Source organism: Entamoeba histolytica, genomic scaffold (assembly GCF_000208925.1).
Source record: "Entamoeba histolytica HM-1:IMSS scf_1104750518183 genomic scaffold, whole genome shotgun sequence".
NCBI classification, from domain to species: domain Eukaryota; phylum Evosea; order Mastigamoebida; family Endamoebidae; genus Entamoeba; species Entamoeba histolytica.
In genome coordinates, this window is record NW_001915203.1 from 1 (window position 1) to 14960 (window position 14960).

At 22.7% G+C, this 14960-nt stretch overlaps 8 protein-coding genes and 1 pseudogene across 8 annotated transcripts; 4 read left to right on the forward strand and 5 right to left on the reverse strand.

The window, feature by feature from the left end:
• Positions 1–2851: 2851 nt before the first annotated feature.
• On the reverse strand, positions 2852–3409 carry EHI_123220 (Ras family protein; the record flags this gene model as incomplete). Its single annotated transcript, XM_642827.1, has 1 exon — positions 2852–3409. The coding sequence occupies one exon, from the start codon at positions 3407–3409 to the stop codon at positions 2852–2854; it is 558 nt and encodes a 185-aa protein (XP_647919.1).
• Positions 3410–3580: 171 nt separating this feature from the next.
• On the forward strand, positions 3581–4147 carry EHI_123230 (uncharacterized protein; the record flags this gene model as incomplete). The annotated part of the gene is made up of 1 exon (XM_645073.1): positions 3581–4147. One exon carries the CDS (start codon positions 3581–3583, stop codon positions 4145–4147), a length of 567 nt encoding a protein of 188 aa, XP_650165.1.
• A 1668-nt stretch (positions 4148–5815) lies between these two features.
• EHI_123240 (acetyltransferase, GNAT family) lies at positions 5816–6389 on the forward strand (the record flags this gene model as incomplete). The annotated part of the gene is made up of 2 exons (XM_645074.1): positions 5816–5962; positions 6021–6389. 2 exons carry the CDS (start codon positions 5816–5818, stop codon positions 6387–6389), a joined length of 516 nt encoding a protein of 171 aa, XP_650166.1.
• EHI_123250 (uncharacterized protein) lies at positions 6390–8132 on the reverse strand (the record flags this gene model as incomplete). The annotated part of the gene is made up of 1 exon (XM_645075.1): positions 6390–8132. One exon carries the CDS (start codon positions 8130–8132, stop codon positions 6390–6392), a length of 1743 nt encoding a protein of 580 aa, XP_650167.1.
• A 102-nt stretch (positions 8133–8234) lies between these two features.
• EHI_123260 (uncharacterized protein) lies at positions 8235–9563 on the reverse strand (the record flags this gene model as incomplete). The annotated part of the gene is made up of 1 exon (XM_645076.1): positions 8235–9563. One exon carries the CDS (start codon positions 9561–9563, stop codon positions 8235–8237), a length of 1329 nt encoding a protein of 442 aa, XP_650168.1.
• Positions 9564–9721: 158 nt separating this feature from the next.
• Positions 9722–9922, reverse strand: EHI_123270 (uncharacterized protein; the record flags this gene model as incomplete). The annotated part of the gene is made up of 1 exon (XM_645077.1): positions 9722–9922. One exon carries the CDS (start codon positions 9920–9922, stop codon positions 9722–9724), a length of 201 nt encoding a protein of 66 aa, XP_650169.1.
• Positions 9923–10132: 210 nt separating this feature from the next.
• EHI_123280 (uncharacterized protein) lies at positions 10133–11200 on the reverse strand (the record flags this gene model as incomplete). Its single annotated transcript, XM_645078.1, has 1 exon — positions 10133–11200. One exon carries the CDS (start codon positions 11198–11200, stop codon positions 10133–10135), a length of 1068 nt encoding a protein of 355 aa, XP_650170.1.
• Positions 11201–12675: 1475 nt separating this feature from the next.
• EHI_123290 lies at positions 12676–13254 on the forward strand (annotated as a pseudogene).
• Positions 13255–13386: 132 nt separating this feature from the next.
• Positions 13387–13647, forward strand: EHI_123291 (uncharacterized protein; the record flags this gene model as incomplete). Its single annotated transcript, XM_001914168.1, has 1 exon — positions 13387–13647. One exon carries the CDS (start codon positions 13387–13389, stop codon positions 13645–13647), a length of 261 nt encoding a protein of 86 aa, XP_001914203.1.
• Between the last annotated feature and the right edge of the window lie 1313 nt (positions 13648–14960).

Below are 14960 nucleotides of genomic sequence, written 5' to 3' on the forward strand. Positions count from 1 at the left end.
CACACAAATGAAATAATAAAGAAATATACAATACTCAAGAATTAATAAAAAAGAAATAAAAAGAATGAATAAATATAAAATTGATAAATAATAATACAAGAAATAAATAGAAACAACAAAGAAAAACAAATAATATAAAAAGAATAAAAATATATAAAAGAATAAAAAGAAAGTATAATAAAGAATATAAAAATAATAAATCACAAAGATGTAATAAAAGAAGAAATAAAAAGTGTAATTTTAATGTAAAAATTAGAAATATTCAATAAAAGTGTCTAATTTAATGATGTAAAATAATTAATATTGTTTTATTGAAAAAAAAATATTTTATTCGTTTTTATGTTATTGTTCATATGTATAACTTCATCATGATGTTTATTATATATTTAATCATATGTGTTATGTTATTATAACATATAATAAGTGATAAAATATAAATGAAAATGATATGAATATATGATATAGAATATAGAAAAAAACAAAAGAATAATAAGAATAAATGATAAATAAAACGAGAAATGATAATCAATGATATAATAATAAAATCAAAGTATAAAAGATAAATTTAATATTAATATAAATCAAAAGAGAATAAATATAAAATGAAAATAGATATAAATGATAATAATATAAAAGATGAATAAACAAATAAACAAATATATCTAAATAGAAAAGAATAACAATAAGAAAATCGAAATAATATAAACATAAAAATAATAAAATAAGAAGAATATAATAATATATAGATAATAAGAATAACACAATGATATAAATAATATAAACAGAGAAATAAATATATAAAAATAATATATAAAAATACGATAGATAAATAACATAATAATAAAAGAATAAAAATAATTAAATATGATTCATCAAATCATCTATTTCATTAATATTTCATACAAAATAAATATAAATGATTATAAAATATAAACATAAATATTTATTGATTGTGTATTTATCATATTTATTTTAATTTTTTATGAACAAAATATAATAAGATGAATATTCTATGGATGCAAAATATTTTGCATCTTTTTTCATTTTTGTAAATTATTTAGATGCATTTTTTCTTTGCTTATTTTTGTGCTTATAAATATTAAAATTATGTAAATCAAATAATAAGACATAATAAATCAAATAGAATACAATGATGAAAAATGATTAATAAGAAAAGAGATAAATTGAAATAATTACTGATTAGAAATATAAAAATTATTTATCATAAAAACAAAATGAAAAATAATAAAACAAATTCTAAATATTTAAAAATAGATAAAATAAAAGATGCACTATCCAGGAATCTAACCTCGATATCCACATTAGAAGATGGATTTCTACTACTAGACTCTTTGTGCTTCCCATTATATTTTTTATTTCTTATTATTTCTTTGTATTCTTATTTATTTTAATAACAAAAACACAAAACATTCATAAATGCAAAATATCTTCCAAATTATTATGTTATTGTTAATAATAAATTCTAATTATCCATAATCAACAAATGAAACAAAATCATAAAATAACAATCAAATAAAATGTATTAAATTATTTATTCATTATGTATTTATTTTTATGGTATTTAATTTTCATATTTATTATTCTTAAAATTGTATATCTCTTTATTCTTTTGTTTATATTCTTATTTCTTTCTTCTTCTTTTCTTTAATCATTGATTTAACTTTCTCATTTTTCTTTTCTTTCAATATACTTCTTATTCTATATTATCTTTTTCTTTCTTTTTTATTTCATCTTCTTATTCTCTTCATTTTAATTCTTATTTTCTTTTTCTTTCTTATTATTATTTTATGTTTCTTATTGTTATTGTCTTTATTATTATAATTTATTCTTATTTTTCTTATTCATTTTTCGTTTCATCTTTTTTTTCAATTCACTTTCATTGTATTTCTTTTATCATTCATGTTGTTATTCAATTTATTGTTATTGTTACTCATTCTCTTGTTTGTTGTTGAATGTTTATTTTTTTATTTGCTTTTCTTTACATTACACATTGTTATTACTCAATATCCAATGCAATAATATTTGTTATATTCTACATTGAAAAGTATCTTTCTATGAACAAACATATTCATTATAATAAAAATAATAAAATCTGACTTCATTTTATTTGAAAAAGAATATTGATTATGATATTAATGTTATAAATGAAGACGAAACAATGATTATATTATACTCATAATATAAACACAAAACAGAGAATTAACACAATAGAAATTGTCAATATATTATTATTAACAAGTGAATTAAAATGAACAAATTATAAAATAATAAACAATTAATCATTAAATACAATAAACTACAAATGACTCATACATTTACTTCTAATGATATATCAAACAAATTGAATTTTCATGTAAATGTGTTAGAAATGAAAGATAATAGAAATATAACAAGTTGAATATTTGTAATAAGATTCTATTTCTTTGTTTTATTTATTAACTTTAATATATGTTCAAATTGGATATATTACAATCCGTCAAACTCTGATACTCTTAAAATGATATTTTCAATACTGACATAAAATAAAAAAAAACATTTAATACAAACCATTAAATTGGTAAAATGATAGAAATATGAAAGTATAAAATGGTGTGTTTAAAGAAATAATACAACAAAATAAACAGACATTGAATTTATATGAGTGTTTGTGAAAAAAAGACAAAAAGTGTATGATAGCCAAATAACAAATTCATTATAAGAAACAACAAAAATTAATAAATAAACAAAAGAAGGAAAGTCCAATTTAAGTAAATTGGAAATAACATAAAATCAGATGAAATGTATTTTTTATTCTCTTAAACATGTAATGAAGAACACAAATGAATAAAAGTCAAACAATAACACATTTGTTTGTTGAATGTTGGTTTTCAATTTGGTATTGATTTTCAGAGATGAATTGATAAATTGATTTGAAATAAAGATCAGATACTTGAGAGTCATCATTTAAGTCAAATTCATAGTGTTTGATTTTATACCTTAAAGAAAGTTCCATAATTTCTTCTTGAATAACTTCTTGTTGACTTTCAAATTCACGTCCTAATCCAACAAGAATTTTCATTGAATTACATGGAGTTCTTTGATTTATTTGGTTGAGTGTTGTTTGAATAAATCTAAATGATGATGCATCAGTCATGTCGTAAACAAAATAAATAATGTCTGTATGTGGAAGAAACGCTTCAATATTTGTTCTGAGCCTTTCTTGACCAGCAATGTCCCATACTTGCATTTTGATAAAGACACGATCAATAATAACTGTTACAAATTTAAAGTCAAGACCAAACTTTAAAAGGTTCATTGAATTTCCTGGAAACCTCAACATTCGTTGTTTAGCATCACATGAATTTCCAATTATCAGACTTTTAAGACAAATTGAATTTACATTACTCATTTATAGAACTATTAGTTCATTTCTAAAAATCTGTTTTTTTACCATTTTCTCTTTTCTTGTTTTATTCTTAAAAAACATCAGATTTTTGATATTATTATTATAATTTGTGAATTATCTTTAGGAAGATGAAAAGACAAACTAAGAAGAATGAAATAAACAAAAAAAGAACAAATGATACACTCTGAGTGGGAAGCACCAATCGATCCATTTAAAATTCTAGAGAAATATTATAAAGAATTACCAATAGCAAAACATATTTTAATTGAACATGGAAAATCCATATATGGCAAATGCGAACAAGTCAATGCAAAACACCCAGAGTATCATATTAATATGGAGTTCATCAAAGAAGTTGCATACCTTCATGACATCGGCATTTTTCTTGTTGACTCTCCACAATTTGGATGTAATGGAAAAGAGCCATATATCAAACATGGAATATTAGGTGCAGACATTCTAAGAGAACTTGGATTGGAATATCATGCACGTGTTGCTGAAAGACATACTGGATCTGGAATTGATCCAACCCAAATTGTTGAACAACATCTTCCTTTACCTACAGATAGAATATTATTACCTAAAACAATAGAAGAGAAATTATTATGTTATGCTGATAAGTTCTTCTCAAAATCACATTTAGAAGATACATTAACACAACAAATGATTAGAGAAAAACTCCAAAAACATGGGAAAGATGTTATTCAACGATTAGACGATTTGTTTAAAATGTTTGAGTAGTAACTCTTTGTCTATTATCTTTTTTATTTGTTCATTGATTTTTATCTCATAAAATAAAGACTGTTATTTAAACATTCTCTCAATATTTTCATTCCCTAATAAGAAAATAACCACAACCAATTTGACACACTATGAAAAATCATTAAAAATACGTATTAAATTCTTATTTATTTGTCATTACTTTGTTCTAATTTGGAGGACAAGTAATTAACTTATTCTTCATGAAAACAACATACATCATTGTATTTCTAGCTTCATTAATAAAGAACAAAACCATTTTATTCAATTCAATAGAAAGTTAAAATGATAAAAGATAAAATTCACTAACTGTTATTATCAATAATAATACATTCATTTATTAACATGATTGTAGAATAATTGATAAATTAAAAATAAAATAATACAAAGAATGAGATGGATAATATGTTAAATAAATAAAACATTAAAAAATGAATATAAGCGAAGAAACACATTAATAAGAATGATTAAAACAAATTCTTAAATGAGAATTAAAAAGTGAACTTTTAAATGTTAAATTTCATGAATATTTTTTGTGTATAATCTTGTTTTAACAATTAAACATAAGAATAGCACAACAACGAAATAACAAAATAACTATTATTTATAAAGATAGAATAAATGATAATAAATCAAATAATTTATATTCAATATTAATTATCCATCAAAAATTATTTATTCAATAATACTAAGTATAAAATCGAACATAAATTCATATAAAAAATACATTAGTACATATTAATGTTATTTGTTTTAATATGGAAATACTTATCATTATTTATTATGAACAACAACTAAATATCTTTCTTCTCTTCTTATAATTTTGTGAAGTTTTATTTTCATTTATACTTAATCAATTAATTCTTTTGTGGTATTTCTTTAAATTATTATGACAACAATGAACTGTTTTATGAAGTAGTTATGTTAATATTTTTATATCTATGAAACACTTCTCTAAAACAGTAAATTCATAATAACCAAATAAAAAATATGAAAATGAAAACATAACAACTTCTTAATAATTTCTTTGTAACTTCAAAACACAAAAGAATTAAATGAATATTGATTAAATACATATTATAAAAATATTAATAACCTCAAAACTTTTTTATAACTTTATTAAAATGTTTTTTTTGTTTCTGTAAATTGTTCTTTTGAAATTTAGTCATTTTGTGTTAGTATCATATATTAATACATTTTCCTCTCCACCACAATAATTTCTCATACTTTTTTTCAAAGAACATCGATTTTTTACATTCTTAAAGAAGAGTTGAATAAAAAATTTGTTAGTACTATTATAAGAAGAATATTGTTACCGCTTAAGTCAAGACATCATTTCGTTTGAAATAAAGATATGTCTAATACATTCTAAAAATTAAATTGTTTATTTGAATGTTCAAAACCCCATAACCTAAAATGTAATTTATCTTTTAATGATGTTATATGATTTTTTTTTATGTTAGATAAATTGTACAATTAACTCTGTTGATTATAAAAAAAATTACAAATATTAAAAGGAAAATTAACATTTTTAAAATGACTGAAATTTAAAAAAAGAATAAACATATTAATAAAATTTAACTATAATTATAGTATTTTATAATAAAAACAAAAACTTAAAAAAAAGAAAAAAACTGAACTTAAATAAATATGAGTGAGTCAATAGAAATTGTACCATATACTGGAGAAGAACAAATGGGTTATATAATGGACTTAATGAAAAGAACATTATCTGAACCATATTCTATTTATACATATAGATATTTCTTAAAAAGTTGGCCACATTTATGTTTCTTTGTTTGTTATTAAATTCACTTAATTTTTTCTAAAGAAGGTTCCAATAATAATATTTTAGGCAAAAGATAAAACAACAAATAAATATGTTGGATGTTGTATTGGTAAACAAAGTATTCAAAACAATCTTCAACAAGGATACCTTGCTATGTTAAGCGTTGAAGATAACTATAGAAGAAAAGGAATTGCTACATTACTTTCAATGAAATTGTTTAATACAATGATAGAAAATAAATGTGATAGAATTGTTCTTGAAACTGAAGCTGACAACGTTAGTTCTTTAGCACTGTACACTAAATTAGGATTTGTTAAAGAACAATTTCTAAATAAATATTATATGAATGGAAGTGATGCTTATCAACTTACATTAGCGTTAAATCCTAACGGAGTAACAAAACAATTATCATTAATAATTGACGAAGATAAATAATTAATCTTGATTACATTTTTCTTCTTCAATAAATCCGTCTAATTCTTCAGTTAAATTCTTCATTTTTCCTTTTAACAACCCAATTCTTTTCTCTTGTTTTTTTCTATATGTTTTTTTATAACTTTTAATTTGTATATCAAGCTTCTTTTTTTCTAATGTTTTAAATCTATTAGAATCACGTGTTGATTCAATTCTTCTTTGTTTTTCTAATTGACTTATATTTATTTCATCTTTCTTCATATCAAGTTCACCATTGACTTTAATTAATTCTATTACTTTTTCTTTTTTTTGATTATTTGCTAATTGTTTTTGTTTCTCTAAATGTTGGACTTTCCTTTCTTTTCTTATTTTATCTCGTTTTATCCTTTGAGTTAAAAACTCATCATTTTCTTTGAGATCTTTTTCTTTTTCTTTAACTTCTTTTAGTCTCATTTCAGCTTCGTGATATTCTTCTTCTGCTTGACTATTTTCATGTAATAAACTAATTTCTTTTTCACTTTCTTTTTCAATTCTTTCTATCCTAAGATCTGCATAATTTTCTTTATATTCTCGTTGCATAATAATATCTTTCTTTTCCATTTCAATTAACTTCTTTTGATTCTCTATATCTATTCGTTTCTTCCTTATTCGATTCTTTTCTTTAAGAAATTCCTTCATTTTTTTCTTTTCCATTTGTATTTTTTTCATTAACTTTTCAATTTCTTCTTCTTTTTCAGCAACTTCCATTTCAGTTTGTTTATTTTGTTTTTTTACTTTAAGATAACTTTCTTCAACTTCTTTCTTTATCATTTTCATTTTTCCTATTTGAAACTCAAGTTCAATCACTGAACATGAAACTTCTTGAACTTGTTTATTCATTTCTTCAAACTCTGCTTTTTTTCTTTCTAACTGTTCTTTTTTTCGTTGTTCATTTCTCATCATATCACTAGCCTCTGTATCTTTTTGATTTACTAATCGTTGAAGTTCTTTTTGTTGAAGATGTGTTTGAGTTATTGCTTTTTGAAGAAGAACTCTTAATGAGGTTAGGTCTTGATACTTTTGAAGTATATCAGATCGTATCGTTTCATTCTCTTGATTATATTTTTGAAGAGCAACTTTCATTTCATCTTCAGTCATATCCACTTCTCCGAGTTCTTTTTCTAATAGAAGAATACGACTACTAAGCACCTCTTCTTCTGCTTTCATTCTGTCTTCATTTAATGAAAAATCATCTTCTATTTCTTTATCTTCTTCCTCAAAATCATCAAATGCTGGACTTTGACTTGAGTTATCATTTGATTCTACTTCATCTTCTTCAATGATATGAAGTAATTTTTGAGTATTCTCTACATTAACTTCTTGATTAGGTAAGAACAACCTCATCCATTGACGAACTGTATTTGTTATATCCTCTTCCTTTTCAATACGTCTCATAGAATATTTCATATCAATTAATGACATTTGCCATAATGTACTAAGAATTTGTGAATAAACATCTTTTTTTGGTTGTGTTAAATCATCTGAAGTTAATGTAATTTTTGCTCCAAGTAATTGACATTGTTGTAAAACTATTTTATTATATTCAATCCTTTGAAACAAATTTCCCTCATTCATTGTTTTTAAGATAGGAGTGTCATGGATAGAATTTATAATTTTAGGTAATATATATTGAGCCTCTTCAATTAATTCTTGAAGAGAACTAGGTATTGTACAGTAAACATTTAAGAGTCCTAATAAAATAGGAAAGTCATAAACTTGTTGCATTTCCTATAAAATAGTCTCTAATGTCATTTTTTTGCTATTTTTGTTTTTTTTTTCATTTTTAAAAGAAATTTTAATTTATAATAAATTATATTATAATAAATATTATAATTCTATAGGAACATCATCCAATTGATTCATTGTACCTTGATGCATTGAAAAGGTATTCAAAGAGTCATGTTTATTAAGAATAGTAGGGTTGATTGAAGAATCTAATAATTTACATACCTTCAAGAGGAGTATAGAACAATTATTAACACATTTCATTTGATCATCATGAACACAAATAACAGAACCATCTTGTTTAATATTTTTTTCTTTTTCTTCTCTAAATTTCCTTTTGACACTTCTACATTTAGCAGTTAAAGGAACAACCCTAGAATATTTTCCACTAAATTCACTAGCAAAAGTAAATGGTTGATGAATTCTGTTTGTGACACATTGAACAGCAATCCCTTCACTTTCACTAGCATCTTTTATTAGATCAATTAGTGATTGATCATATTTTTTAAAGAGAAACCCTTCTTTTGAATAACAGGAAATTGTTTCAGAATCATCAAGTTCATCTAAACAAATTATAGTCGTATTTTTTGGATTAAATCGTTCATCTTTTTTATGCCTCTTTAAAAATGCTCGAATTCCTTCATGACGTTCTCCAATAGAAGTTGTTATAAGAAAGATAACAGAATAATTCTCTAATACTGGGGAATTATCTTCTTTTAGTTTTTGTGATAAATTCATTAAACATAAAGATGTTGCAAGTCCAGACACTTTATTTTTTTTTCCTTCAATATACATAGACATAGAGAAAAATAGAATAATCGTAGAGACAATAGAAGCAATTGGTATTAAAATAAAATTGTTATATACTTCACCAATGATAAAACCAATTAAGATAAATAATGTTAAGATGTACAAACTAAAATGAACTAAAATTCCTGTAAGATGATAGATAATTCCAGAGTCTTTTTTTATATCAGAAATATGAGAAACAAATAACAATGTTTTTTTAGGTATATCTTCTTCATGTAAAAAACCATTTATTACTCCAAAAAGGTTTAAAGATTGCTTACCAGGTAGAATAAAATCTAAAAAAGAAAATTGCATATCATATATTAACCAATAAAGTATTGTTCCTATTAAGGAAATAATAATTGTTGCTAATGGACTTAAAATGCCACATACCATTATTCCAACAAAATACAATGAAATGAATAACCATTTATGTCTTGTGATGTAGGGACAAATTTTAAAAGGTTCTTCTTCAACAATATCACAAACTTTTTGTAATTCCCCTCTAAATTGTCCCATTGTGAGACTTTCATTTACTGAACCAAATGGACGTTCAGAGTATTGAGAAAGTAAATATTGTAATAATTTACTTAAAGATGAGTCTAATGAGTAAGTTGGTTGATCCAATTGATCAGTTTCCATAATGAATATAATAAAGTGAACTACACCTTTTATATCAATCCTCGTTGAAAGAAGAAAAAGTAATTTAATCTGGAGATTCAATCTTGTCACTGACTTAAATATATTAATATAACAAAAATGTCTAAGAAATAAGAAAGAATTAATTCAAACAAATAACTTTAAATAAATAACTCTGGATACTTATTTAATAAATCAGTGTGAGACGTAAATTCATAAGACCCATCTTTCCATCTGACATAGATAGTATTATTGAGTAATGACTTTCCAATAATTTTCATAGGAATGTCTGAAGCTGAAAATATGGCATTATATTTATTGAGTAAGTCTTTGTATTCTGAATTTTCTAAGTCTTGTTTCATTTCCCATGTTGATTCATGACAATCCCATTGGACCAAATACTCTGTGATATTCTAAAGTTCGATGTTAATTTTGTATAAATCCAAATGAAACTCCAAACAAACGTTTTGGATTCTATGAGATGTAATTACAGGAAATTCCTGTTTCAAGTTCATTTAATTTATTTACAAGTTTAATGTGTAATAAAAAATTGAAATAAAAAAAAAGTATGCTTAGTTGCTAATAAAAAGATTTCCTTGAGAAAATTGTTCTTTTAAAGAATCTGGCAAATGGGTTTCATCAATACCTTCTAATGAGTCAATACTTCCTAAGTTATTAATAAACATTCTATTTAGCGAAGTTGGTAATTTAACTATAATTCTTGACGTGTATCTTGCTTCATTCATAAATAACTCATTTAAACAAATACATTTAGAGAGATCAATAATCTTATTTTTTGGTGCTTCAACATCAGGACGAATTCCACCTTGAATTTCTAATCGAGTTGGTAAATACATTTTCAATAATTCATAAAATCTAGGGTCAGCTGTCATTTTTGAAGACACTTGGAAATTATATGGACAAAATGGTAACAATACAACATTTGATTTCATAAATAATGCTTCAAAGTCATCAAAGTTAATCATCACAATTCCTACTTTTTGTGTTGTACTATTAACTAAGTCATTAACTTCTTCAATATCTTCTTTATGTAACCAATCAATAATAAATATAACTTTTGTTTTTATTTGTAATTTTTTACTTAATTCTCTTAAATAGTGTAGTCTGTTGGAATCACATCTGATAACAACTTTATGAAGATAATTGAATTTAGGTAATTGTTCAAATAATTGTTCAATAATATTATTGTTATAATTTTGTCCAACTCTAATTACTATTTCTCTTAAATTAATGAAATTAGAGAAATTAGGATTAAATGTATATGCTGTGTCAATTCCAATAGAACATATTTTATCTGATAATTTACGAAATATAGCATAGTCTGATGACCCATTTTGCATAACAAATTTATGAACATTAATCAATGGAATATTTTCAAGTGATTTAACACTCATCTTTTCTAATGAATTATAATCTACATAAAATGTTTCAATTCCGTCAAATACTTTTAATTCAAATAATGCGTTTTTATATCTTGAATTGGAAATAGCAACAGCTAATGAATTAATTCCATAACATGGATTAATTTTTGTTCTTGAAATAGCTTCAAGACAATGATGGTTTACTTGAACAAAAACTTTAAGAGTTTCTGTACTGTCTAAGTATTTCACTACATTCATTAAATAAACAACTTCTAATGGCTATGAGTTAATATTTTATTTATTTTTAATTAAACATATTCAAACCATAAGTATGAATAAACTAATTGTTTTTTAGTTTTCTTTTTACATAAAAAAACGTTTCGCACTGAGATTGACTTTCTTTTTTTTAGGTTTTTCATTCATTATAATTTTTTTATTGTTTTTGATGAAAAGACACTTTGTTATTTTGTTTACAGAATTTTGATATTTTCATACCTTTGAATAACTAACATCATTCATCTTCAAGTAAACAATCTAGGTTTGTTGACCAAAAAGTTATCTAATCAATAATTGTCAATCGATCCAATCAAAGGAGGATGAAAAAAAAAACGACGCATACACTTTCAACAATTCTAACTTTGAATTTCATCCTTATTGAAACTATGTCATTAAAAGTTAGATTTTCCAAAAGGTTAAATAATTGTGAAATATGTTATTGATACTATAATTTATACTTCAATTAATTCAGTACTAATTCCAAAAACCAATTATTTTATTAACACTTAAGTATCATTAATCCAACTAAAGTCTTTAATTTCTTAATGATAATCAAAAGATTATAACAAAAACTTTTGATTGTTTTTGATGGTTTTGTTTCAATAATCAACATAAACTCAAACGTCAATCCTCAACACTATACTTTTGCTACATTGATCATGTTTTTAAAATTCAATCAAGTCTAAAACCTCCAGCACAGACAATTTAAGAAATTCTTATCTAAATGCAATAAGTTTGTTTTTATAAAAACAAGACAAAACAGGCTTTTGTAAATTTTTGTATTGAACCCCCTCTCCCTCAACTCCAGTTGTCTGCATTGTCTCTTTCTCAAATAGTTTTTATTATACCCAATAAATTTTTTATAACTGTTCTTATTGACAAATTGTTATGACTATTCTTTTTATCCTGACTTACTGTTATTTTGTTTTATTTGGTTATGGTTTTAATTCACAAACACTTCATTTCAACTATACTTCTATGATAGCAACAGACATGACTCTTTTGAATTAAAATAGAGTGTAATAGTTGTGAAAATGAATATGTATTAAAAAATAAAGAGTGTATTTACTATTTAGATATTAATAAATGTAAAGAAGTAAGGAATAACAAATGTTAAAATGTTCATTTTGGTATGGAACGAATGAAGAAGGAAATGAATGTAATAAAGAAGTAGTATGGTGGATGATAATGCTAATTGTCATTATTATAATTACTATCATTATTATAACAATTGTAATGATAATAATGATGGTTAATTACATAATGAAGAGAAAAGAAAGAACGAGAGAAAACAACAACAATATTCAAAATAACACAATCAAATATCAGATTCATATCACTTGGAGATGGAATATTATCAAATAAGAAAGAAATTGAACTTCAAGAAGGAGAAGAAATTAAAGTGAATGAAGAAATAAGAGAATTGATGTGTATTGGAAATGATAAAAAAAGAGAAGATGAAGATACAAATAAGTAGTAAAGAAGAAAATGAGAAATATTCAATTAGAACAAACCAAAATATCATTACAATTGAAGGAGGATATGCATGTGAATTTGAAGTATTCATTACAATCAAATGTACAACTAAAATCAAAGATAAAATAATGATAATTAGTAAAACACTTAATAAAGCACAAGAAGAAACAATCAAAAGTATTTCTATTGAAGGAGGAACAGAAATATCAACACGACTTGATCCTGATGAAATAAAAGAAGAAAAGAAAATAGGAGAAGGATCATTTGGAATTGTTTATGTTGGAGAATTTAGAGGAAATAAAGTAGCAATTAAGAAAATGAAACAAGTTGAAGAAAGTGAAGATAAAAAGAAAGAATTTGAGAAAGAAGTAGCAATGTTAGATAAATTTCGAAATGAATATATTATTCATTTTTATGGAGCAGTATTTATTCCTAATAAAATATGTATTGTAACCGAATATGCAGAATATGGATCAATACAAGATATAATGAATAAAAGAAAAATCACAGAAATATCAAAGAAAATAAGAATCAAATTTATGATAGATGGAGCAAAATGAATATCATATCTTCATTCAAATTGAATATTACATCGAGATATTAAACCTGATAATTTCCATATTGTAACACTTGATGATAACATTGAAGTTAATTGTAAATTAACGGATTTTGGAAGTGCAAGAAACATCAATATGATGATGACAAATATGACATTCACAAAAGGTGTAGGAACACCAAAATACAAGGCACATGAAATATTAAATCGAGAACATTACAAAATGCAATCCGATATATATTCATTTTCAATAACAATGTTACAAATCATTACATGGCAAGATCCATTTCCTAAATCAGAATATCCACATCCATGGGATATTGCAGATACAATCACAATAGGTAAACGAACAAATATAATAAAAGAAGTTCAAGAAGATATTAAAGAAATTACTTAAAATTCATTGAAACAAGAATTAAACAAAAGATTAATAACAATAAATGAAATTGTAAGAATGTTAGAGAGAATTGAAAATACATAAAATTTAATAAATAAAATTCTTATAATGAATGAAATTTTATATTAATTAGTTTATTATTGATGTTATTTATTTTTAATATATTGAAAATCTAATTAGAATTGTTGATTATCATTTTGTATATTCTTATTATTTATTCTTTTTACAATATTCATTTGTCTTTTATATTTAAATCATCACAGTTATTTGAAAGAATTTATTAAATTTGTTAATATAGTTAAAATCGTATTTATGTTTTAAATGTTTAAAGTAAATAACAATATGTTGTGTATTATTTTTATCATTTTAATAATTAGTATTATTGTTAATTAACAATTTATGAATAAATATATGAATTTTGTTGAATTGAAATTCTTTATAATTTCAAATTAACAATAATACCAATAAATATTACAATAGATTCAATTTAGTAATATAAATATAATTCAAATGAATTAAACAAAGAGATTTTGAAGTATTATAATCAATTTTAATCAACAATAAATAATGATGTTGATATTTCAATTATTACAAACAAAAATGATATTAAATTATAAAACATTAATTAATTAAATTGAATCAATTTCTATGAATAAAATAATCACAACATAATAAATAATAAAATTAATAATAGAATAAAGAATAAAGAAATAATACTATTGAAAAAAAAGAGAAAATGAAATTATGAATATTATGACATAATAAATAATATAATATGAATTATAATTATAAAAATAGTTAAAAATATTGAATTAAATTAAAAACTATTTATTACTAATATTTAAATTAAGTAATTCTAATTTCTTATTTTTTTATTAATTTAATAAAAATTGGTATTTTTTAATTTATAAAATAAAATTATAATAATATTAGTAAGTATTATAATTTTTAACAATATTTTATTTTTTGTTGTAGGTAACAAATAAACATAGTTTATTTTGATTGTCTATTTATGATGTGATAAACAATAAATGCTATTAAAAAGTCATTTGAATGAAGACAACTACTCTTTCTTTTTTATTGAATAAAAAGGATGTAGTGCCTTTCTATTTATATACAGCTATTGTTTTTCAAAATAGAAATAATCTAAATATACATTTTAATTACCTTTTTACAGATAAAATAATACAGTTATTATAATTAATTGGAGTGACGTTTATTTTAATGTTGTTGGTTAGCATTTATTTTGTATAACAACAACGTATTTGTTCAAGACATTGTTATGTTATAGTTTAAGTAGTTTTTCGTAATAA